General features: G+C 37.9%; 1 protein-coding gene across 7 annotated transcripts in view; it reads right to left on the bottom strand.

The window, feature by feature from the left end:
• The window catches only part of si:ch211-130h14.4, a 29,273-nt gene that overhangs the window by 1,473 nt on the left and 4,214 nt on the right, over positions 1 to 23,586 (bottom strand). For 4 of the 7 annotated variants that reach the window (XM_037538917.1, XM_037538916.1, XM_037538918.1 and 1 more), the window contains 9 exons: positions 20,428 to 20,571; positions 18,123 to 18,278; positions 14,867 to 14,962; positions 13,604 to 13,730; positions 12,209 to 12,327; positions 6,832 to 6,936; positions 2,913 to 2,999; positions 1,132 to 1,235; positions 918 to 978 (listed from right to left, as the gene is read on the bottom strand). In XM_037538917.1, coding sequence (XP_037394814.1) covers positions 918 to 978; positions 1,132 to 1,235; positions 2,913 to 2,999; positions 6,832 to 6,936; positions 12,209 to 12,327; positions 13,604 to 13,730; positions 14,867 to 14,962; positions 18,123 to 18,278; positions 20,428 to 20,571 — 999 coding nt within the window. The remainder of the gene's footprint in view (positions 1 to 917; positions 979 to 1,131; positions 1,236 to 2,912; positions 3,000 to 6,831; positions 6,937 to 12,208; positions 12,328 to 13,603; positions 13,731 to 14,866; positions 14,963 to 18,122; positions 18,279 to 20,427; positions 20,572 to 23,586) is intronic. The other 3 variants (XM_037538915.1, XM_017686672.2, XM_017686675.2) reach the window with 3 other exon arrangements.

Below are 23,586 nucleotides of genomic sequence, written 5' to 3'. Positions count from 1 at the left end.
TTAGGCCATTTCTTTTGGCCCATGCATCACAAAATGTACATTCAGTATAATGTAAAGGGCAACAGGATTTTCTAATTATGCCAAAAATTGAAAAATACAGCAATATGTAATGAACATAGCTAGCTCTGCTCTGATTGGCTGTATTAAGCTTCATTCAAAAAGCACCTAGAGATGAAATATCCTTAGATTATTGTGAATTTACATTGCTATGGACTGAATGGGTGGATGTATGTAAATGAGTTGATTTTTGTGACATTTAATTTTTATAAAGGTCTGTATGGGTGGAGGGGTAAATACTACATTATTAAACTTTAGCCATTTTTACATATTACTTAAAACTCCTTTACTACTATTTGTGAGACTGACCATGTTAAGACTTTTGCACAAAAAGGTCAAATGTGATTTGAGTCTTATTCCTTCCACTGAAGCTCTCAGGTGGATCTGATCTACTCTTCAGAGGAATTCTTGTGCAGTCCATGCTCGGGTAAACACAGTCATTAAAAGAAAAGGACATGCCACCAAATACATAATGAAAATTCTGAAATGACTGCAATATTTCAGATTCTAATGACTTTTCACTAAAAATGTTAATGCTGATAATAATATTTACATTTATGACATTTAGCTGACGCTCTTATCCTGAGCGACTTACAATTTGATCATTGTTACACAGGTAGGCGAAGGTGGTGTTAGGAGTCTTGCCCAAGGTCTCTTATTGGTATAGTGTAGGTTGCTTATCTAGGTAGGGGATTGAACCCCAGTCTACAGAATAGAAGGTATAGGTGTTACCCACCACACCAACCAACCACCATAATATAATTTACAACAAACGAATGCAAAATAGGTGCATATCTAATGGTCTCAGACTTTCTGAGCCCACTGTATGTGTGCTGTCTTTTGTATTATGTGAAAATAACCAAGTCGTTGATGCTGTATCCGTCGTCGTGCTGCAGGGCAAGTCCTTTTTTGTCCAGCAGTCTGTTCATGGAGAAATAAAAAGAAAAATCAACCATTAACGTGAAAATGAATTCACAAACAGTTTTATAGCTGCTTTCATATCTCTTCACTGTATGTATTTTTCTGAAGCTGTGGCTTCACTGTGTGTCCCACTGTCCTCTGTTCCTGACTGACCTGTGTGTGTGAGCCATGTGTGAGAGCGAGAGGCTGTGCATCAGGCGAAGCTTGTGCTGGGTCGAGGCTGCGGCCGTCGATTTGTGAAGCGGCTCCTTCACTTTCTGTACGGTGCAAAGAGGAACAGCAGAAATGACAGAGTCTTCATCATTACGAACCACATCTCTCTGAAGCCTCACTATAGACTAGATTTCCTTATTGGCTCAGTTTTATAAGTGTAATGGGCAGATACCTCAGTTTAACACATTAGGGCAGTCTCAGATTCAGATTAAGCCTTAGACTAGGCTAAAAAGAAATCCCAATGGTGAGTCATGATTCGCACTGCACTTTAGACCAAGATTAGGATTAATTCATATCGGGGAAACTGGCCCATTGAACTCTTAAAGGCTTAAACTTCCATTGCTCACTCTCAAAGCTACAAATCTTACATTTTATCGCAGTCGTAAAAACTCATATCTTCAAAAAAGTAGCTTCTTTTCAACGTTGCTTAAGACAAGACCTGCCAAAGTGTCCAAAGTTCTAATATGAATGAGTATAACTTTAGAAAAACATGAGTGGACAATCAGTATTCAGGTGTTCAGGGACGGGTTTTGTGAAAAGTGTGCTATAATTTGTTTGCTTCAGTTTGCAAGTGCGTCATGTTGTTTTGGACACTTTAGAAAATCCAGTCTTAATCCTCTTCAGAGTAATAAGTGACAATATATACACACAAAAAGTAAAATATAGGATAATTAATTTTGAAATATAATGGAGCGAAAATAAAATTCTGTTCAGATGTAGAGACCTGAAAAAAGTACTGAAGTACAGTAATCAGGTACGCTTCAAAGGGAACCCTTTTTTCAAAATGTCTGCACAATTCTGTGGGTAAAACAGAAACATAATCATTCAGAGTGGTTTGGTGTAAAATGTTCTGCTCTAGAGAAACTTACTGAGTCAGAATTGTTCACAGTGGTGGTGATAGGAACCAGGCGCCCAAAGCATTTAACGCCTCTGAAAGCTCCCTCATGGAAAGTTATTACACGGAACGGTTATGAATGCCTTGTCTGATGCCTGAAATATTGTTTTCGTATAGATTTGAGATACGTTTTTATCCATAAACGCATTCCAGGCGGAGAGGAAGAAGGAAGGTGTTGTAGTGAAAATAGTTCCCAAAGATTTCAGATTTACCACTTTTTACCATCACCCTTATAGACATTACATATAAACACTGAGAAGACATGTGGAAGATGTGTATATCTGCGCTGAAGATATTGTGACCCTTGGTTCCTATCAAGACCATATTAAAGAAATCAGAGTCTTTAATTTTCACAATAATTAATCATTTCACATCAAACCACTCTGAACTTTTCACATCCCAATTATGCAGAAAAATCTATTTCTCTTTAAGAATAATGTAGAGTTTGCATTGTTGTCCATATAGATATTAACTAATAAGCCTTATGGTGTAATAAGCCTGTGATTTTCACCAGTTTATTACAGTCTAATGTAAAAAGTAGTTCTTCAAAGTAATTTCTCAATATTTCTATTGGCCCATTTGTAATGGAAGGCTGTAAAAGGACAGCTGACATTTTGAAAGGGCGTATAAGTTGTGACACCGACAATATTAGTAGCATGGTGGATGTAAATTTGTGGTAATAGGCCTCAAGGTTACCAACCGAATGATTACGCTTAACTATTCAATAGTGGTCATACTAATATAAGTGGACAATCCCAAAAACATTAAGAACTAGCATTCGGCAAATAATGTAGATCAGGATTCAGGATTATGTATGAAACAGTACCAAAAGACGAATGTTGGTTTTGAAAGTCTCCAGAAAGCTGGGCTGTAGAGTGGAAAACCTGGGCACCTGGATCTCCTGTAATAAGACCTGTTGAAATAAAAGGTTGTTTAAAGTGCACTTTAAATGCAGATTTTGTGTCTGGTCTCTGTCGCATTGCATGCTAAACTTTTTTATTGTGCAGAAGGGTTGACATGGTAACAGGGTGTTAGTTCAGGGGTCGGAGGTGATGAGGAGCATGTCATCTCTCACAGGTTTGGGTGTTAGCCTCAGCGCCTGATTCTCTCACCCCACTCACGGCACATGCATACAGAGTGTGAAGGAGGAGGGTTTGGGGGAGGGAAGGTGGGAGGAAGAGAGCTGTTGATGTAAGTGACTACTCACACACCTATAGCCCATACACACCACCAGAGCAGAAAGCATTCCATATTCAACACTGCATCTGGGTTACATGGCACTAACATTCAGAGTTACTAAAAAAGTAGTAGTTTTGACTATAAGTCTGGTATAAAACGCAAACATAACAGTGTTATTACACAAGTAAATAGCTACAACATGAATTATATGTATGTACAATTTACATTCTGTATTGTTTTCACTTTTTCAAGACTGTAGAAAGATTAAAAGCTTTAATTTTTTTCAAATTCAAATAATCTATGTGTAAAGGTCAATCTGAAAGTTTCCAAATATACAAGGTACAATCGAGTTTGTTCTACAAAAAAGAAGGGACAGTACATAAAATGCTAATTTCGCAACACATTCCAAAAAGTTGGGGCAAGGTAATTTAAGGCTAGGGATGTTGTGAAATGTTAAAAAAACTCATCTCAAAGAGGCAATAAAGTAATGCATTCAGAAAAAGGCCTATTGAAGCAAGGATGAGTCGGGGTTTGTCACTTTACCAAAACGAATCAGCGAATAATCCAAAACTTTAGGAAAGTTCCTCAATGAGCGATTTGCAAAGAGTAAGTATTTCAAACGCCACAGTGCATAATATCATCAAAAGATTTAAGGACTCCAGAGAAATCTCTGTGCTTAAAGGAAAAGGCAGAAAACCATGACTGAATTCATGTGACTTTCAACCCATCAAACAGCACTGCATTAAAAATGGTATGTTTCTGAGACGTACATGCACTGCAGAAGCCAATATCCACCACACCCAAAACTTTTCTGGGTTTATGCCCATGTGAAATGGACTAAATGTGAATTGTGGTCTGAATGGTTAATGGAAATAATGGGCGTTGTGTTCTCTCGTCTTGTTACCAGTGTAAAGGTCAAAAGCCTCTACCACGATATGGTGGGGTATTAGTGCCCATTGTGTGAGGAGGCACCATTAACAACAAATGATATCGACACTTGGTGGAGCAATATATGCTATATAGTAATAGTACGTCCAAAACATATTAAAGATATTTAAGTTCCTACACAAAATAATGCCACATATGTATTACTGTAAATGTACCTATATATGATAACAATGTATCACAAATATATAAAAGTATAAAAAGCTTATTTAAATTTAATGTGAGATGAAATATTCTCAGGGTTTAAATATCTGACCAATAATTCTGGTTCCATTGACTTCCATTAAATGTAAAGTATATATATATATATATATATATATATATATATATATATATATACTGTACATATATACACACACATATATAAAATATATACACACACACACACAAAAACATATATATGCATATACAGTTTTTGACAATCTGAAAATGCCTGTCATCTTTTACATTGACCCAAAATGACTTGTATTATATGTATGTAACTTTATGTAACCATACTGGTACGCCCCATATTTGCTATTTCTATGTGAATACATATACAGAATCTTTTTCTACTCCTAATCCTAAACCTAACCCCAGTATTACACTCAGTAATGAAAAATGAATATTTATGCTCCCTCAGTTTTAAAAGAAGCTGGAGCTTTGAAAAAAGTACTTTATAAAGTCAGCATCATTTAGATGGTCCTGATATTGTAAGTTATCTCTGTTTTCCTGCAAGTTCATTTGTAATTTTCGATTACACCATTTATTCTCCCACCATGATGCTGAGAGAATGTGTGATACTCTGTTTACTTACTTTTCGAAACAACTGTTCTGACTTAATATGTTGTACTTCCATGGAAATGATTCCCATTTGAATAAAGTGAAGTAAACACATGACTTTTGTTTTCAGCGTTATACTGAGTCGGCCTTAACCCTCTGGTCCTGTCCAGCTCTGTCTGCCCACTGTTTGCTTCTCTCCTCTCTCCCCTCCAGCCAGGCTCTGCTCTGTTTGCCCACATCCACTCTGGCAAGGAGGTGTGAGAAAGATGAACCCCACGCATGTGTCTGCAGAGGCTTCCAGTACTCCTCCATCCTGTCCCCACTCCCCCTCTCACCCCCCCCCCCCTCTATGAGGCTCTCTACAGGTGTGAGAGCTGAAGGACTCTCTCTCAGATTGTAACCTAACTGAATGACTCATCTTTTCAACCCTCAACTAAAATTGCTTCAGTAGAACATAATAGAGTATGTTAAGTATAACAGAAGTGAAACAATAATCACTTAATTACTGAATTATAAGTTATATTATCTTGTTAGTTAGTTTGAAAAAAAGTTTAGTTTCAGTTTTTTCCTCAATGCTATAAGTCAGCAGATGAAATTATGAAATTCTGTTAGGAACTCAATGATTTCACACAATGAAGGAGTGATTAGACAAACAAGGTTTCATCAAACAACACTGAACGTCCACAAGAGGAGGTTTGGAAATGTTAAACACACTGATGTGCTGTGTGGTGTTGGGGTCAAAGTTTACCAAAAGAAAACATTATGTGATTTATTATTATTTCAACCTCAGATTCTTGGTCTTTGATCATTTTCTGTTCAGAACATATACAATAACCCATTTTCAGTGTCTTCACTCTGTTCACCCCCCCACACATTTATATTACACATTGTTGGGCTGAACTTGCAAGGAGTGAAAATGTGGAGGTGCTGTTTCCTTCACTCTGTTCTCCTCCTACATGGCCTGCTGTTAGTGTGTGTTTGTATATGTGTTTCTAAATGTGTGTGTGTGTGTGTGAGGGTGGACAACATGGACAGGCTGCTGACTGGCTACAGCTGCTAAAGTAGAACCTTGGGATATTTTGAACATCTGGTATTTTTACACAAACTGTTATGGCTGTATTGATTTAAAAAACAATAATGTGGTGGGTCACTGGACCACTGAGTAACAGCAACAGCACACAAGATTTAAAGCCACTACTTACTGTATTAATAAATCAGTGTTTTTTGATAATAAATTGTTCTAAATCTATACAGATTCTATATTTATTTATTAATGTATTTATACATAATATTATGTATATTGACATATTTATGTATGTGAATGTGTATATGTGTATTTATATAGATATATCTAAACAACTTGGTAACACAAAATTGAGAAAATCTTGAGAAGTTAAAAACTGCAAAAATCTAAAACGAGAGAAAATCTACACTCATTGATCAGGAATCCTGAGCTGACCCAGTAGAACATCTGTTATCTTCAATACGAGACATAAATTGTGAAAGGGTGACCAGATGACCAGTACACAGTATATAAAATAACAGAAAAAAAGAAACTGTGGGAAAGGAGGTGGGGGCACACTTGCTAGTGCGAATCAGGACGTGTGATTCTGAAAAGGATGAAAATGACAAAACACTGCTGAGGTGTGTAGGTGTATGAGAGAAAAAGAGGGAGAAAAACAAGACAGAGAGAAAAGGAGGAAGAGAAAGAGACAGAGAGAGAGAGAGAAAGAAAGAAAGAAAGAGAAAGTGAGAGAAAGAGAGAGAGAAGGGGCGATCGCAGTTGACCCCTGCAGGTGTGTTTGCCTGTCTGCGCCCCCGCTCAGCACCATCACAGCTCATGTGGTTTTGACACTTACGCTGGGAAACTTTAGCTCAGTGTGGTCCTGTTCCTGACTCTGTTTGCCGTGGAGATGAGGAGAGCCAGCCTGCGCTCCTCCTCCGCTCTCTGAGACTGCAGACTGCTGGACAACACAGAGGACACAAAAATCTCACTAAAAGTACCCATGATGAAACACTTTGACTTGTACGTCTTTAATATATTTGGATTTAAAATTTTTATTTTGTACAATTTCAAATTATTTCAAAATGGTTCTACACTGTCCACTTTATTTATTCAAGGGCTATATAAGACAAATGTAAGGGCAGCAGGGCCTGTGCCCGAAACGTAAGGGAAAAAACACCTTTACATTATTTTTATGTTTTTTTTTAGAAACCGTTGATACACAATGTGAGAGAAATTAATTACATGATAAATTTTGTAATTATACAGTTATACTCAATGAGTACATCAAACTGCAGTGGTGTGCTATCAAAGAACAGTCCTATGCAAAATTTTAAAAAAAAAGTTCCTCTACAGGGAATCAACTTCAACATTGGCTAAGTTAAACGTATTGAGAACAAATAAAACCTAAAATATCACGTGATAAGCTTTGCACAGGCAACACTTATGCTTTTTTGATAAAGAATATGTTATGTTCAGTAAATAAACAGTAATTGTGCATTAAATCATGCAGACGCATGTTCTCTGTTGAGAACGTTTTAACTTACTTTCACTTAAAAAAACAACTAAGCATGTCGTTTGACCAGAGGTGCCCAGAGTTCTGCACACAACTTCAGCTCCCTCATGATTGAGGCCACCTTTCCTCCCCAGATAGTGTCCTGCCCTCCTATCTGGATCTCTGTGTGCAGGCTGTGAGTGAGCGTTGGGCTGTTAATATATTCCTAATGATGTGCTACTTCTCAAGAGTAGCCTCGGCACAGCCCGGCTCACGCCCGATAACACTGCGCACCCGGGTGAGGACACACTTTGTCTGCTGGGTGCAAACTGGCCCTCCAGAGCGCGTTGGAGCAGGACAAGGTTTACTCACATCAGCATGTAGCAACTAGCGGGCCTGTATCAAGCCCATCCACACATAGGAGGTCAAAGATACAGATATACTGAGATACAGAAGCAACACTGTCAACTTACATTGGGGGGGGGGGGGGGGGGGGGGAGGTGGGGGGGGGGTGGGGGGGGTAACTGAAACAGCTTCACTGACCAGCTTTTCACAAGTGTATTTGTCATTTGTTTTGCTGCTTGTTTTGTATGGCTACATCACATGATTTAAGTCTTATTATTTTTCCACTCAGCCCAGCAACAGACTGACCGATGCTAGGAGCGGCCATATTTGCCCGTCCGTCCTGAAAATAAATACGTGTGAAATTCAACAGGTTGAGGAGACATCATGACTCAGTGTCTTTCATGGAAAATAAACACACCGTAATGAATAAATAGAGACACATTGGACAGCTGCTCACTCTTAGATATATAACTTATAGAAGCTCGGATATGCCTGTCCTCTGAGCTCAGCTGCCGCTGCTCAGGTCTCATGGCATTGGGAGCGTTGTTTTTTTACCACGGCAATGCGGAATGTTCTACAGAGGAGGGGTGGATGGTGTGGAAGGCCCAGTGGTGAGAATCTGTACAGGCAGATGAGTTGTCAGCTCTACTGATCATCCTAACGCTCAAAGCATTCAGAGCCTTCAAGGGTTGCAGGCTAACAGTCCCTGGTTAACATCACGAGCACATTTAGTCAACACATTTTAATTGCTTGGCAGCCACCAGAATGACTGTGCACTTCACAGCTATATGCTACTGTAGACAACAAGCCACAAAACAGTTTAGAGAAGCAAGCAGGAGGAAGTCTTCTTATACCTTTCAGAACATTTAGAGGAAAGAAGCCCATCTGAAATCCAATAATATCAGGGTCTGTAACCTGTTCCTTAGATCTATTAGGAGCAAGGAACAAGGACATTCCAAAAATGACTCACCAGAAGAAGCTTAACAGCCTGCTTTAAGCTATTTCTTAGCTTTTTTATAGTCTGCCTTCATACAGTGAAACTTTCATGCAACTTTAGTTTCTTGAAACCTTCATGAAACTAAATTGCACTTGAGTTGCTCAATGGAAAGCGTCTTGCAACTTGATTGAACCTCAAAACTTCTACAATGCAACATGAGATCACTTTGACCAACATACTTTGAACGACTGATTGACAAAAAAATCAAACAGAAAATGGCTTATTGAGTTTGCAGTCAACTCACAACATGCTCTGAAAACGAGCTGAATTAAAGTTTCATTAGGTAAAGCCAGCCATTCACTGCAACACCAGCATTTTGTTTCTATATATTTTCCCCATATTTATCCCAGTGGTGTCCAACCTCAACCACAAAGGGTCGGACAGGCTCCACGTTTTCATTCCAAAGAAGTAGGAGCCCACTTGATTCCACCTGTATCATCAGATGGTTTCAGTCTACAAAACACCTGCAGCCACACCTGTCCTTTGTGAATAAGATTGGATCCTTGTCTTATCCCAAACATAACCAAACATCCAAGTCATTTGGTGTCTAAAGTTTATTTCACTGTATGCCTTAATCATTACAATTTTAAAAAGCTTTTAATTGTTAGGTAATCTCAGACATACTTGCTTGTTATTGCTATCAGAACAAAACCTTCTGTGTCTATTCTTGTCCGTTTTTTTTACCTTAGCTTCTTCCTTCTCTTGTACAGTTACTTTTTTGGAAATATGAGGTTTGATTTGACAGCAGTGTTATGTGCTTTTGACTCTGTATACACTGCTAATAATGTATAACAGTGCACCTCAAGCCATTTCTCTACATCTGTTCAACTAGTCTTTTAAAGCCTACATAAGGCCTGAGGGCCAGAGCACAATCCTATCCAGCTGATGAAATTATTATATTAGCCTGTTACAAAATGTGCTGCACTGCAATCCCCAGCATGCATTGCAATATAATGTGCATACTGTAATGTAGTGTAGTGTAGTGTAATGTATGTATATATATATATATATATATATATATATATATATATATATGTGTGTGTGTGTGTGTGTGTGTGTGTGTGTGTGTGTGTGTGTGTAACCCCCCAACCCTCCCTTTCTCAAGTAAAAACAAATACGCTGACGTTTTGTGAATAAAAGAGTTTGATGAAAACATTATTAAAGTTTCAAAACACACTGTTCACTCTCCAGTCCATACAGTCCAATGGAAACTAAGCTGCCACAATAGCTCATTTTGAATTCATCGCTTTTGTGATGTCAGGGAAAAAACACATTTACATATATGTGCCTGTTCAGCCAGCAGCAATTTAGCTTTGCCCACTCACAAAGAAGTTATAAAGAGTATTTCAGACTGCTTTTTGATTGAGGCACAATACAGGGCAGCCAAAGAGAAGAGAGCCCATTTACATACATCGGTCTTGAAAAAATAGCAGAACGACATGGGCTGTTTAAGCCAGCTGCACTCTAAAGGTATATTAAGGTAGCCTTTGTTAAGGCTTTTAAGGTAGCCTTTTGGAAAGGGAGCTGTCAACTCGGTGGAGGAGTTTCTAAACAGACCTACACTGGCATGATGTGACATCCCAGGCCAAATTGGTCTGTCTCTTTTGTATGTGAAATGAATTAGACATTCACCCCTGGGTGATGTTTGTCCGTGCTGTGGTGAACAGAGGGAGAGTTGTGTGTGTGTGCTTTTGGGGGGCGGTGGGGGTGGGGGGGTTCTGTTTGGTCATCTCACTGTTGCGTGAGCACTCGACCATCTCTTCCCATGGGGCTGAGGCTAAACAAGCTTCCAGCAGAAGGTGTGTTTGTGCATGGCCAACAGGGCAGAGCCAGGGCAGAGGAAACAGAACTGAGTTCAAAATCTTTTCTGTTGGTTTTTCTCTCATCACAGTCATCAGGGATAAGACCTAATCCATTTCACTGATTTAGAAAGCGGACTGCATCCCTATACAACAGCCACATGTGTGTAATATGCACAGTACTGTGTACGTACGGTATATACATTTAACTTAAAATGTGAGAAACTCAGAGACCACCCTTCAATTATTGATTTCTGGTCATTTAAACAGCAATTTTGTCAGTTCCCCAAGTCATTTAGTTGTTGAGATCATTAAGAGTGATTTGATGACTCTGGTTTCTTTACAGTGGTGGTGATAGGAACCAGGGACAAAAATAACCCATTTATTTACTATCCAAAACCACCAGTGAGCGTACACGCGTTTTATATACAATGTTGATGATCATAAAATAGTAATAAATCTGAAAAATGTCAATTTTGCCTTGCCTTGCATGTACCGCTCCGCCATTAAGGGATTTAAATAAATGGATAAACAAGACATTTAGGCCAAAACTTTATCACAAGACTACCATAACACAATGTGTCAGGTATCAGACAGTTAGTAAATTAATAAACATTTCAAGTGACAGCTTTCTGTGAGAAAGCTTTTATAGGTGGACGTCTGGTTCCTATCACCACCACTGTGAACAATTCTGATCCAGTACGTTTCTCTAGAACTGAGCATTTCACACCAAACCACTCTCAATGACTTTGTTTACGTCTTAACCATTCAATTATATGGAGCTTTGGAAATATTGATGGACTTTCCCTTTAAGAACGCTCTTCAATATCAATTTTTAGTATTTAGTGTGTCCACATTTCACCTTTATTAAGGCTTCCATTCTTTTATGGCAAGCCTGCTTTAGCTTTTTAAATAAAGATACAAGGGACATTTTTTCACACCTCCAAAGTTCAGTCTTAGAAGTTGGTTTTGCATGTTCTGCTTCTTACAATCCAAATAATCCCAAACACATTGTGTGGTGTTGAGGTCTGGACTCTGGGGTGGTCAGTCCATTGTTCAGCTTCTTTGTTTGATGTGTCCATCTCCTTTTCTCATTGAGGTTCTTCTTTATCCGCTACACATCCTTTCAGACCCACAGCGCTGAGTCGTCTTCTCACAGTGGAAGGATGGACAGAAACACCTGTGGATGTTTTCAGATCTGAAGCAGCTTGATTTTCTCCTCTCTCTCAAAGATGAAGGCTTTATGGGCTTTTTCTCTGATGGGGCAGTTTTGGTGTCTACAGGGTCTTCCAGGTGGTTGTTAGGAGTCTCATTTTCTCTATAGCTTTTAATCAGTTTTTGAACTTTTCAGTCTTTTAATCAGTTTTGGAAACTTTTACTTTTTCACTTATTTTCCTTTACTTTCTCCTTCATTAAGCAAGTGGATTATTTTATATGTAATCTCCTCTGAAAACCTCCTGAAAAGAGAGCAACGTGGACCTAATGACCGTTTTGAGTGGTAATTAAACAAATTAAGGGTGGTCTCTACTTTGTGTAGAATCATTAGTCAAGGAAGTACCTTTTTATGAATAAAAATGAAGTATGACTAGATCCTCACATGCTCCTGTTCCTCCTGGTGGTTTTCATCCGTTGAGATCTGTATCTTTGGCAGAACTTCTTGCTTCATCTTTAGTAAGTCCTCCAACTTCATTTCTGGAGCAGACTTGCTGCAAAGTGCTGACAACATGAAATGAGCGACACAACTGCAGTTGAATGTGGACACTTACACTCAGTCATTATGAGACTCTCTCTCAGAGACTGGTCTTCTCCTCAAAGACTAAATAGCTCTGATAAAATCCTGAGAAGCAAACTCAGTTTGATATCTTGTGATTTTCTAGGCCTGATGTCCCCCAAAAATGTTGTTTTATGGTACAATGAATATGATTTAAGATTTAACCCTTTTGTACAGTTTTCTACTCTACACCTCAGCTTTTTCAGACACTTTCAGGACCAGTATTTTAATTAAGCTATTGCTGGCATTCTCTTTCATAGTTAATACTGAACTCTATCTTTATTAATAAATGACTTATATTGGTTACTTATATGAATATATTGGTTCTCAGTCATTTCAAATACACTTACTTATCATTGAAAACATCTACTTTTCTTGACAAATTACTGGATTACTAACCTCAAATGATTTTATCTTATTGTTTGAATCTTATAATTTATTACTATTCTTTAGATATTATTTATATAAAAAGTCATAAAAATTGTTTAAATATCTCCAATATGTTTGGATGAATTTACAAAACAAAATAATTGAACCCATCATCTGCAGGGGAAAAAACTTAAAAATAGCATTTTCCAGCAAATTTTAGTGCACGTTTCTACTTGTTTGTGTTTAAAAATGGGGAAAAAAGATAGACATAACTTTATTTATTTATTTTAGTTTTTGTTTTATTTTCTTCAAAACGTTAAATTCAGTAAATAAATAGTAAACGTATTAAAGTGTGCAGAAGTGTGTTCTCTGTAGAGGATGTGTTCACTTATTTACACTTGGAAAACAACATTGCACTGACAAGGGGTGTCCAAACTTTTGCTTACAACAGCATATAAGTTGTGCACTCTCAGAAATAAAGGTAGTAAACTCACTGGGGTGGAACCCTCAAGGGTACATCTCAGTACTTTTAGTCAGGGAACATAACTGAACCATAATCCACTGAAATGATATTTTCTAAGCTGTACTGACTTCTGTTTTAAGACATTTGGTTATGAAAAGATACAAATATGTAGTTTTCCTCTGGAAATACTTATTGATGGTACACAATTAAAACCACTGCTGTACCTTTGAGGGAACATTTACACAATTTGTAACTTGTGTAGTGCCTTTATTTCTAACAGTGTGTAGCCTTGAGAGTGAGGAACTGAAGTGTGGCCCCGAAACTTCCAGCTTATAGGTTTGATAAATGATCAGTATAACTGATGAAACAACTCTCCAGGTTCTCCTCACCCATCTGCTGCAGTTGTTTCTCCAGCTGTGCTGTTTTGTGTTGGTCCACCCAGGACCTGAACACCTCCTGCTCCTTGGGACCCTTCAGACATCCTCGCTGGCTCAGAAGCCTCTGAAGCTCCAGGATCTCCCAGTGGATGGTCACCACATGACAATGACAGTGACAATGAGGGAAAGAGCTCAGAAGAGCTGTACATGCTTCATATGCTTCAAACACTCTTCACTAGGGGCCATTGAAGAGAGATTATGTGTTACATTGAAGAGCCCAAATCATGGAAAACTGATTTTTCTCACTTTTTAAAAAAGTTTGCTATAGTCTATAAATACTGTTAATGATTCAATATATACCCAGTCCATACAGTCTATGTGCACTCGTTTGCAAACGTTTAAGCACCCCTGTTTAAATGAAACGTTTTGCTGATTTTCTAGGTGAAAATAAGTTTATCTTCTATAGAGAACAAACCTGGCATTTACATTTTTCTGCTAATTTGAGCACACTGTTTTTACTTATTTCAAATTATTTGAGTTTAACATATTGGATAAAAATAAAACATATACTATATTGTGCCATAACTTTTGCACAACCCCCCCCACCTATAATTGTGTAAAAAGTGTGGTTTTTGTAGAGAAACTTATTATCACTTAGAAAATCAACAACACGTGCAATTGACTTTTGCATACAACTGCATGGAAACCAAGCTAAAGACCAGTCTGCTTTTGATAAACTGTTTTTGTGATGTCACAAAAACAAATGTAATTACACATATCAGCCTATTCAGCCTACAGAAGTTCAGCTTCATTCATTCATGCCCACTCCTGAAGTTATAAGGATTGTTTCAGGCCAAACTCTTTTTTGAATGAAGCGCAATACAGTGTGGCCAATCAGAATAGAGATTATTTACATATCGGATACAAAACCTTGTATCTCAGAAATGGTAACTTTACAGAAGAAGGAAAAAACATTTATCACTTTGAATTTAAATTAATGGAGCTTTTTTTTTCCCAAGTAATTTTGGAACTTTTCTATCGGTCCATTCATCATGAAATTGTAGCATGTTGTAAAAACTCCAAAAATGGAGATACAAGATTTTGTTTTAACAGCAGCAATATTTTGGTCTTAAAGGCACAGTGACTGTTTTTTTCTAAGGAAGGATGTGTTCTAAGCGTGTGGTATCTAGAACCACATAAATGTAATAATTGCACCCCATAAGTGCACAAATGTAGCATATGGGCCCTTTAAGACATGCAATATGGGAGATTCACCAGGTAATAGCGTGTTTTAGGTAGAGCCCTCAGGTAAGCGTTGTCATGCTCAAGGCCTGAGCCAGCGAGCTTCTGGATGGTCAGCTTTCGAGCTCTCTGGAAGAGAAGAAAGAGAACTGAAGAGGGCATCAAAAGAGATACAAGAGGTGAGAACACGGAGGCTTCTGGAGGAGCCTCATCCTGCAGCAGGGCTGGGAAACCCAGCACCCAAAGCAAATGAGAAGTAAACACGCAGCCACAGGAAGCCATTAACTGCAGCAGGGACCAATTAGGCCTCAGCAGGTGGCCTTGGCTCTGCCTGCTTTAGTCCTGCCCCGTCGTGGAGACTCGATTGGGGGGCTTTTTTGGCCTGGGCCGAGGAAACAACGGGGCAGTTTCATTTGCTCAGTAGTTTTTTCTTCTTCTGTTTTTCACCAAAGGTTTCCTACCGGCAGGCTCATAAAGTCCTTTATAGTGCTGCCTTTGTCCTCCTCTCCAGTGCGGGTCATTAGGGGAGACAATTACAGCCCACTGAAGGAGACCAGCTTTTATAGGAGGAGATTGATAAGACAGGATCTGTCTAAAGCTGCCAACCCCCGACTCCTTACCTTAAATGCCCCACCACTCTCCCTCTCTCACCCTCATTGTCCTCGGCCCAGACGGCCAAAATCAAAGTCAATCACAAGTCTGCACCAACAGCCCCAGCCCCCATATTAAAATGAGGGGCTTCCTCAATCTTCTCGGCTTAAACAGCATCAGACCTGCACTTCAAAGCTGTACGTAGGTATACATACATTGTTGTTTTTTTTTCCCAGTAGGCTACGATGCAGCAGCTTTAACTCGCACAGGCTACGTAGTGAAAATAAAATACAGCATAAAATCCAACGTGGTACAGAAGAGTTGCTTTATACTGGACAATGAACACATTTTGACAGTTTAATAATTGCCACTTAATGCTTTCAGTTCTTTTACACTTACAACTCACTCCACTCATGGATGTGAGTGACTTCACAGGATCATTATTTATTCTTCATATCATTGCTGTCGGGACAAAACCTCATACCTTCAGAAAGACAACTTTACAGAAGAAGGAAAAAACAAACATCTAATGGAAGCTAATATTAAATCCAGCACTTCTATTAATCCATTTATCATGACTTTTTTACACAATATAAAGTCCAGTTGGGATTTTTAACATTAAAAAAGTAGTGAAATAAGACATAAATGGAACAGATAAGATTCAAAGCTTTGAATTTCTCAACACATCCTGAGCGAAGGTGTTTGAAAGGAAATGAATCTGTAGAAATGATGGCTGATGGGGATACTTTGTTTTGTAGCTAGACTGGTGTGTGTGTGTGTGTATTTGTGTGCTGAGTGAAGTGGGGGGCTATAGATGGGCGAAAGGCTTTGATTCTCCCAGTTGTGTATTGAGGCACAGACTCAGAGGGGGAAAGGCGTCAAATCATTGAAGATTTCATTACCATATACAACTGTCCTGGATAAACTGAAAGATCTAAGGATAAAGCAAGGGTAAAGAAGGAAGTCTTTGAGGCAGTTTGAGGCCTGCACTCTCAAAGGTTGATGCTAAACGATGTAGCTTAAGTTGTAAGACTTCACCATTTAATGATGTTTTTATTTATTTTGACTCTTAAAAACAAATATTTTTCAGTTTTGACATAATTGGAAAATTATTACATTGTGTGTGAATTTCATGATGAATGCAACAAAAGAAATAGCACAAAGTGACATGAAAAAAAATCTGGGGCCATTGACTTGTATTAAAAGTAATTAAGGTTTTTCCTTCTCCTGTAAAGTTAGCATTTTAGAGTTATGAGATTTTGTTCTGACAGCAGCGATTTACTTGCATTTTGTCACACTCCCTTTGTTCAAAAAATGTATAATTTAATGGAACCTCAAAAATTTTTCAAGATTTTTACATATTTCATCCGCTGACATATAAACAAAGTCATTCAGAGTCATTTGATGTGAAATGAATAACTCACCAATCAAATGTTCTTTACAGCGGTGGTGAGAGGAACCAGAGGTTGCAACATCTGCAACACAGTTCTATTCACTTCATTTAATATCCAAAACCACTGGTGAACCTACACATGTCTGAGTTCTTATATGTGATGTTGATAATGGTTAAATAGTGGTCAAATTGAAAAAAAAAAGTTTTCTTTATATAGCTCACATGTATTTATCCACTACTGGCATATTTCAAAACTCGTTGTAAGCTAAAATATTATCTTTACACAACTGTGAACAATAGATCTGGCATTAGGTAGTGTATTTGTAGCTATTTAGTGTAATAACTCTCTGTGAGGTAGATTTTAGAGGTATAACATTTATCAGACATCTGGTTCCTAAGACAACCACTGTGAACAATTTAGAGAATTTTTTGGAAATGTTCTCTAGAATTGAGTATTTTACCTCAAGCCACTCTGAATGACTTTATTTATAACTTAAATATTGAATCACGCAGAAAATGAAAAAAGAAGCAGCCACTGAAAAGTTCATCAGGAAAGCAAAAATAAGCCTTCTATGGCACTTGACTGCCCACAGTCAGCATCAACCACTTTAAATAAAACTATAAAATATAGTAAACTCGTTTCAGTGCATGTTATGTCAGTCTCAGGGCTTGTATTTGTCAATCACAATGAGCAGTTTCTTAACAGTTCTCTTTATGAGCACAGTTAGCAAAGTCAGAAAGCAGTGGTTGAAACGTCTTCATTTGCTGCCACCTGCTGGTGAGGCCCTGTAAATGCTCTGAGGATGGGAATAATTTTTTATTGCGGTGTTGCCAATTCCCAAGCCCTCCTGCCCTGCACATCCCTGCTCTAAGACCTCCACCTCAGCTTCTGTTAATTAGCTGAAAAGCTGGATCAGATGTGTCCAAGCAGTAGAAACACCAAAATAATCAGCATTGTGTATTTACATGTTCTGTGGAGTGATGAATCGCACTTCACTGACAGTCTGATGGATGAATTTGGGTTTGGCAGTTGCCAGGAGACCACTACCTACTGGAATGCATAGTACCTACAGTAAAGTTTGGTAGAGAAGGGATAATGGGCTGGGGCTGTTTCTCCGGGATTTGGGCCTCAGTGCACTTAGTCAGTAATGTTAGATTCTCAGAACCTAGTGTAGCCAAAGAAATAGGTGCAGTCCACTATCCATGTAGTCTGCAAAAAACTGGATTTTGAAAGACTGGGGCTCGTACTGTATGGTGTAGAAAATACAATATAACAAACCTGAACTGGTGTATAGATGGAGATACCTGTTCACTGCACTTTGCTCTGTTTTTCAAAGTGTCTGAATCATGCAGTTTAATCTCCAGTCGTTGTCTTTGGACCTTCTCTCTCAGTAAGACAGCGTAATGGTGGGACAGTCTGTCCCTCAGGCGGTGAATCCTGTGGTACGTCTCTAGATGGCGCTACAGTGTAAGAAAATACAGCGAAGACATAATCTGAGAGTTCAACTGAAGCACCAGTTTGGGATGGAAAATGATGAACTCTTACATTAGAGACTAATGACTGAACTGATTTTATGTCTGTATAGTGTACATAGTGCATGTTTCAATTATTAAATGAAACTCAACTAATTTTAACTCCGACTAGTTTTTTTAAAAATTATATTTTTTAGTTTTAGTGATCTAACTCTGAAAATGAGGCCTACTAATGTTTAAATCATAACACATGAAAATAATGATTAAGTATGAATAAAACATCATTGTTTTGAAACAATTATTCATCAACTATTATGAAACTAAAAAATGTGAGCCCATATAAGGGCCTTAAGTAACACAATACTATAATTTAATATCAGTTAGAGTAATACATTAAAGGGATGTTTTTTTGGTTCCTAAGGTTAAGCTTGGAAATATTGACTCTAATATTAAATTAAACCTCAGTACAATCAATTAATTAAGTATGAAGAGCTGATGTTACAACACATAAGAGAAAGCTTCCCACTACATGCTGTTTTTCCCAAAAAAGGTTTGCATAATTAAGTTAATTAAGTGATACTTTTTTTTTTTAAAGGCCCTCGTTTTGCTATCTGTGTTAATCTGTTCTAAACTGTTCTAACCAGCGCTGTACCTGACATTCTCTGAAGTGTTAGTGTTACTGCAGATCTTTGTTCTGGTGTTAGTTTGTTGATCCATCAATGTCACTCTGGTTATCAGGGTTATAATTATGCTGCAATTCAACCCCACCTAAACAATGCAAAGGCTCAGAAGTTTAGGACACAAGATAATTAACTTGGTGTCAGATTCAGCAAAGGTACAGGCAGGGCTGGGCAATGTGATGGTATTTTATCATTATCATGATGATTCATGTCACGATGCACTTTTCTAAACTATGGTCACATTCAGTACTTGAATGCAGGGATCATGAAAACAACAGATTTAGATTATATAGATCAAATTATAGAGGGCCTGTAAAAAAACAACAATTTATGTATATTTACTGCATAAACAATACAGCGATAAGCAGCTGACTGGATTTCAGGCCGTTATACTGTTATCTTAAAAATTTTATTTTATGTTTTGATCCTGTTTTTTGGACTTTAAATCCACTGTAGTACCTTTGAGGTGAACATTTACATTGTTTGTACCTAGATGAACAAAAACGTACCTGCACAAAACTTTCTAACAGCAAAGTGTAAACTGTTTGACATCAAATCATTCTGACTTTATTTACATTTACCAATTTATATACACAGAATTTTTTTTAAAATCAGTGGAATTCCTCTTTAAAATGTACCATAATAACAATGACACATAACTGGAGAGAAAGTACAACAAAGTTTTGAAAATGCCAGAGCTCTATAGGCAAATTTTTCCCAAAACCAACTAGCAAAAATCATAAAATAACTGTGATCAAATATGCAACTATTTAAATGTGTATTTCTAATACTGCCTATTATATTTAGCATGATTTTAATTAGACTTATTTGTAATTCATTTTTCCCTAATTAGGACAATAAAGTTTTTTAACCTCTTATTCTCCAGGGTACATTTTGGTTTGTCCATCTAAATTTAAATTGTGAGGCAAATTATTCAGTAGCTGCATGAAATAAATGTAATTCTTATTTGATTATTATTTTTTGTAACAGCTCCCCTGAAATGAACAGAACATGTGTTTTATGATCACACATATTGCTATATGCTTACAATTTACTGCTGAAAGCCAAAAATCTTAGACGCTCTTTGTATTATTTTATAAAAGTAATTTTTACAAAGCGGATCACTGAAGAGACGCCATCTGTTTATAGTTTATAGCCCAAATTTGTGGAAAATGGGTCGACTTTCAGTAGAAAAAAAGTTCAGTATTTTTATTATAAGGGTTTAAAATTACATCACCATCTATTTGACTGGAAAGAGGACACAGTTACAGCTTAATATGACACCCACCTTTTGAATGTAGCTTAAGAAATATGAAAGTTATGAAGAATATGACGAAGTGCGTTTTGGATCCACTTCTGGTCTCAAGGAGTTGAATAGACTGATTTTGTTTAATGGGACAAATATGAGGGATTTACACTGGATGATGTTTGATTGCTGAAATGGTGTGATTCCTTACTGGTACCTGATCCTGCAGAACTTTCTGTTTGGCTTCAGCCGCTTCGTCAGAATCAGCATCCGGGCTGGAGTGTAGAACAGCCTCCTTGTCTTTTCTAGCCTGCAGCTTCTTCAATTGCATCACAGTTCTGACCACGCGGGCAGTCTTTTGAGGAAGGAAAAAAAAAACACATAAGCCTGTTAAATAACAAGATGCATCTGTCTTTCAGCCTCAGACCATAATCCATTAGTCAGTAATCGCTTTGTTTTGTCCTGAACAGGCCAGTAATCACACCCAAATTGCCTACACATTGTGTTCTCACAGATGTCAAGAAGGGTCTATTTCCCCTTGCAAAACCTTTATAGGAAAGCCTGAGATGGAAAGTGTTCTGACGTGCAACCTCAAACTGTTCTGGCCTTCTTCTGCGCGTTAATTCCCAGAAAACAATTTCACAAAGCTGTTGTTCACCAGCGCATCAATACGAGACTGCTGAGGACACAATAACACCCCCATTCACCAAGACAGTGTAGAGCACTCTTGTTCTTATGTAATGCTGCTCACAGTGTTGCACAACAATCTCTATGCAGCACATCAGGAGCTGCCCTTGGGGTCAGTGCGGGCAGTGATGGTCATCTTCTGATCATACCAGTTGCACAGGTTCATATGCAACAGATTGAGAGGCTAGTTTGCTCACTTGGAATGCAAACCTGCAATTATGCTATGACAACAGGACACAACAGGACACAACATGAGGGTTAGAAGAAGACAGCCAGCTGATTCTTGGAAATCCACCTGCTTTGAAAGCATTTGCACAGGAAGACGTATTGATGATGATCTGATACATGAGCAGACGAGAGCTGGGTGATTTAAGCCAATAATGACCCTGAAGCTTTAGGATTTTTAAATGAATAATATTTGGATCCAAAATGCTGACATAATTCACATCGACTTTTCAGCCCCACAAAGCAACAGTGATGCCAGGAAAATAAATCATGCCTTTTCTTTCCATTTTTAGTTCCAGACCTCATTTCAAAATGAACAAACCCAAATTCAAAGGAGCCTCTGAATTACAGTTGTCAGTTAGTAGGCGCATAACATCACTTATCTTGTCACAGTTGATCATCATCTTGCAACTGCCAGACTACTTTTCACCAAGAAAAAAAATAGCTATCTCTGTTTTTTTATACTTTTTACTGTTTTCTACATAATTTGAGCTCAGCTCTTTTTACAGTGTGTGAAAAGTTCATGATGAATGGACCAATATAAATGCTCCAAAATTGCTTAGAATAAAATCTCTTTACATTGACTTCCATTAAAACCCTCACACTGGCCATAATCCTAACCTTAAACTCAACCCAAAACCTAACTCTAACTCTCACCCTGGCCCTAATCCTAACCCTAACCTTAAACTCAACCGAAAACCTAACTCCAACCCTCAGCCGGGCCCTAATCCTAAACCTAACCTTAAACTCAACCGGAAAACTAACTCTAACCCTCAGCCAGGCCCTAATCCTAAGCCTAACCATAACCTCAACACAAAACCTAATCCTAGCCCTCACACTGGCCCTAATACTAACCCTAACCTTATCCTCAACCCAGAACCTAATCCTAACACTCATACATTTTTGACATGTCACTAAGAGTCCATTGACTGTTTGTTTCACCTAAAAAGGACCACTCAAAATAAAGTGTCACTAAAGTTAAGAATGGTTTTGTTGGCTCTCTCCTGTAAAGTTACCATTTTGGAGATACTTGGTTTTCTTTGGACGGCAATAGGAAACCAAATCCTAGTAATGATGAAAATAAACTGAAAGGGAGCAACAGTTGCTCTTTACATTGTGTGAATATTTCATGATATAAGAAATGCTCCAAAAGTGCTCAGAATAAAATCTCTTCACATTGACTTGCATTAAAAGTAAAGGTTGTGTTTGGCCTCTCCTCTAATCATTTTGTAAGTACACTTAAGGTGTCATGAGTTGTTCGTAAATAATATGTTTCAAAGTATAGAAACATTCAAATGTGTACTGCTCATAATAAATACACAAAAGTTTACTTAGAATGTAAAACGTCTCAAATATAACTTCTACGATTTCTAGAAATTTCACTGTGTTCTATCTTTCTTTCGTAACTCTTGGAAGGGAGCACTCGTAGTAACTTCTTTACTTAGTCCAGGCTTCATTCCAGTTTCCTTTTGCCAGCATCCTTTGTGAGCGCAGGTTTCTGAATACCTCCCACTCGCCAGTTCCAGTAATAGTTTCCCATTTAACAGACTATGGGGGCACCAGACCACACAAAACAGTTTTGAAGCTATTCAAGAAACAGTTGGAATCCCTACCAAGGTTTCCAAGGTGACCATCTCTGCCTGAGTGAGTGTTGTCATTAATTCTTGGTATGAATTTATTCACTGGATGATTGATTAGTCTAATCCCACACAGGACATATAATAATAGACCACCATACCTCTGAATACAGCGTTGATTGAACAAGGTTTCCCAGCTCAGTGGTCTGACTGTGATTAAATACACACAAAATATTACATTTTAAAAACAATGTGAGTCTGTTTGTGGGCCTACACTACGGTTTGTCACTCCATATAACTTACGCAGTAGTTTTGTTAGTAGTTACTGAATATTACTCTTAAGAATAAAAACTGTATAATAATGCTGGGGTTCAAGGGTCCAAAGGAGGTTTGGGCATTCCAGTTAGATTTCACGTTAGATGATTTTCTACATGAACATATATTAACACATATAACATCATCTCCACCTCATCCACATCTCATCAGGCTCACTCTGATCTCACTGCACCTTCAATCTAGAAAATCTGTACTTAGACATATAGACTGACACCTTGTACATCGTCTATCCACATCCTGTACAATCTGGAAGATTCCTATATCAGTATCCTATCCCCTGTGTACCTGCCTCTCATTTATTACCTACCTCAAACTACCTGCACATGGAATGTGAACAACAGCACATTTCATAGTTTTATTTCATAACTTATTACTGTACAAATGTACATTGGAATAGTGCAATACTAGTGTATATTGCATATATGTGTATATTCAGAGTTGGTGTGTGTGTGTGTGTGTGTGTGTGTGTGTGTGTGTATATATATATATATATATATATATATATATAATTTCTTTTTCTTCTTGGATATTAATATATATATTTT

The sequence above is a fragment of the Pygocentrus nattereri genome, chromosome 5 (genome assembly GCF_015220715.1).
Source record: "Pygocentrus nattereri isolate fPygNat1 chromosome 5, fPygNat1.pri, whole genome shotgun sequence".
NCBI classification, from domain to species: Eukaryota; Metazoa; Chordata; class Actinopteri; order Characiformes; family Serrasalmidae; genus Pygocentrus; species Pygocentrus nattereri.
Note: the sequence above shows the minus strand (reverse complement) of the source record. Positions and strands in the feature narration are given on the sequence as shown.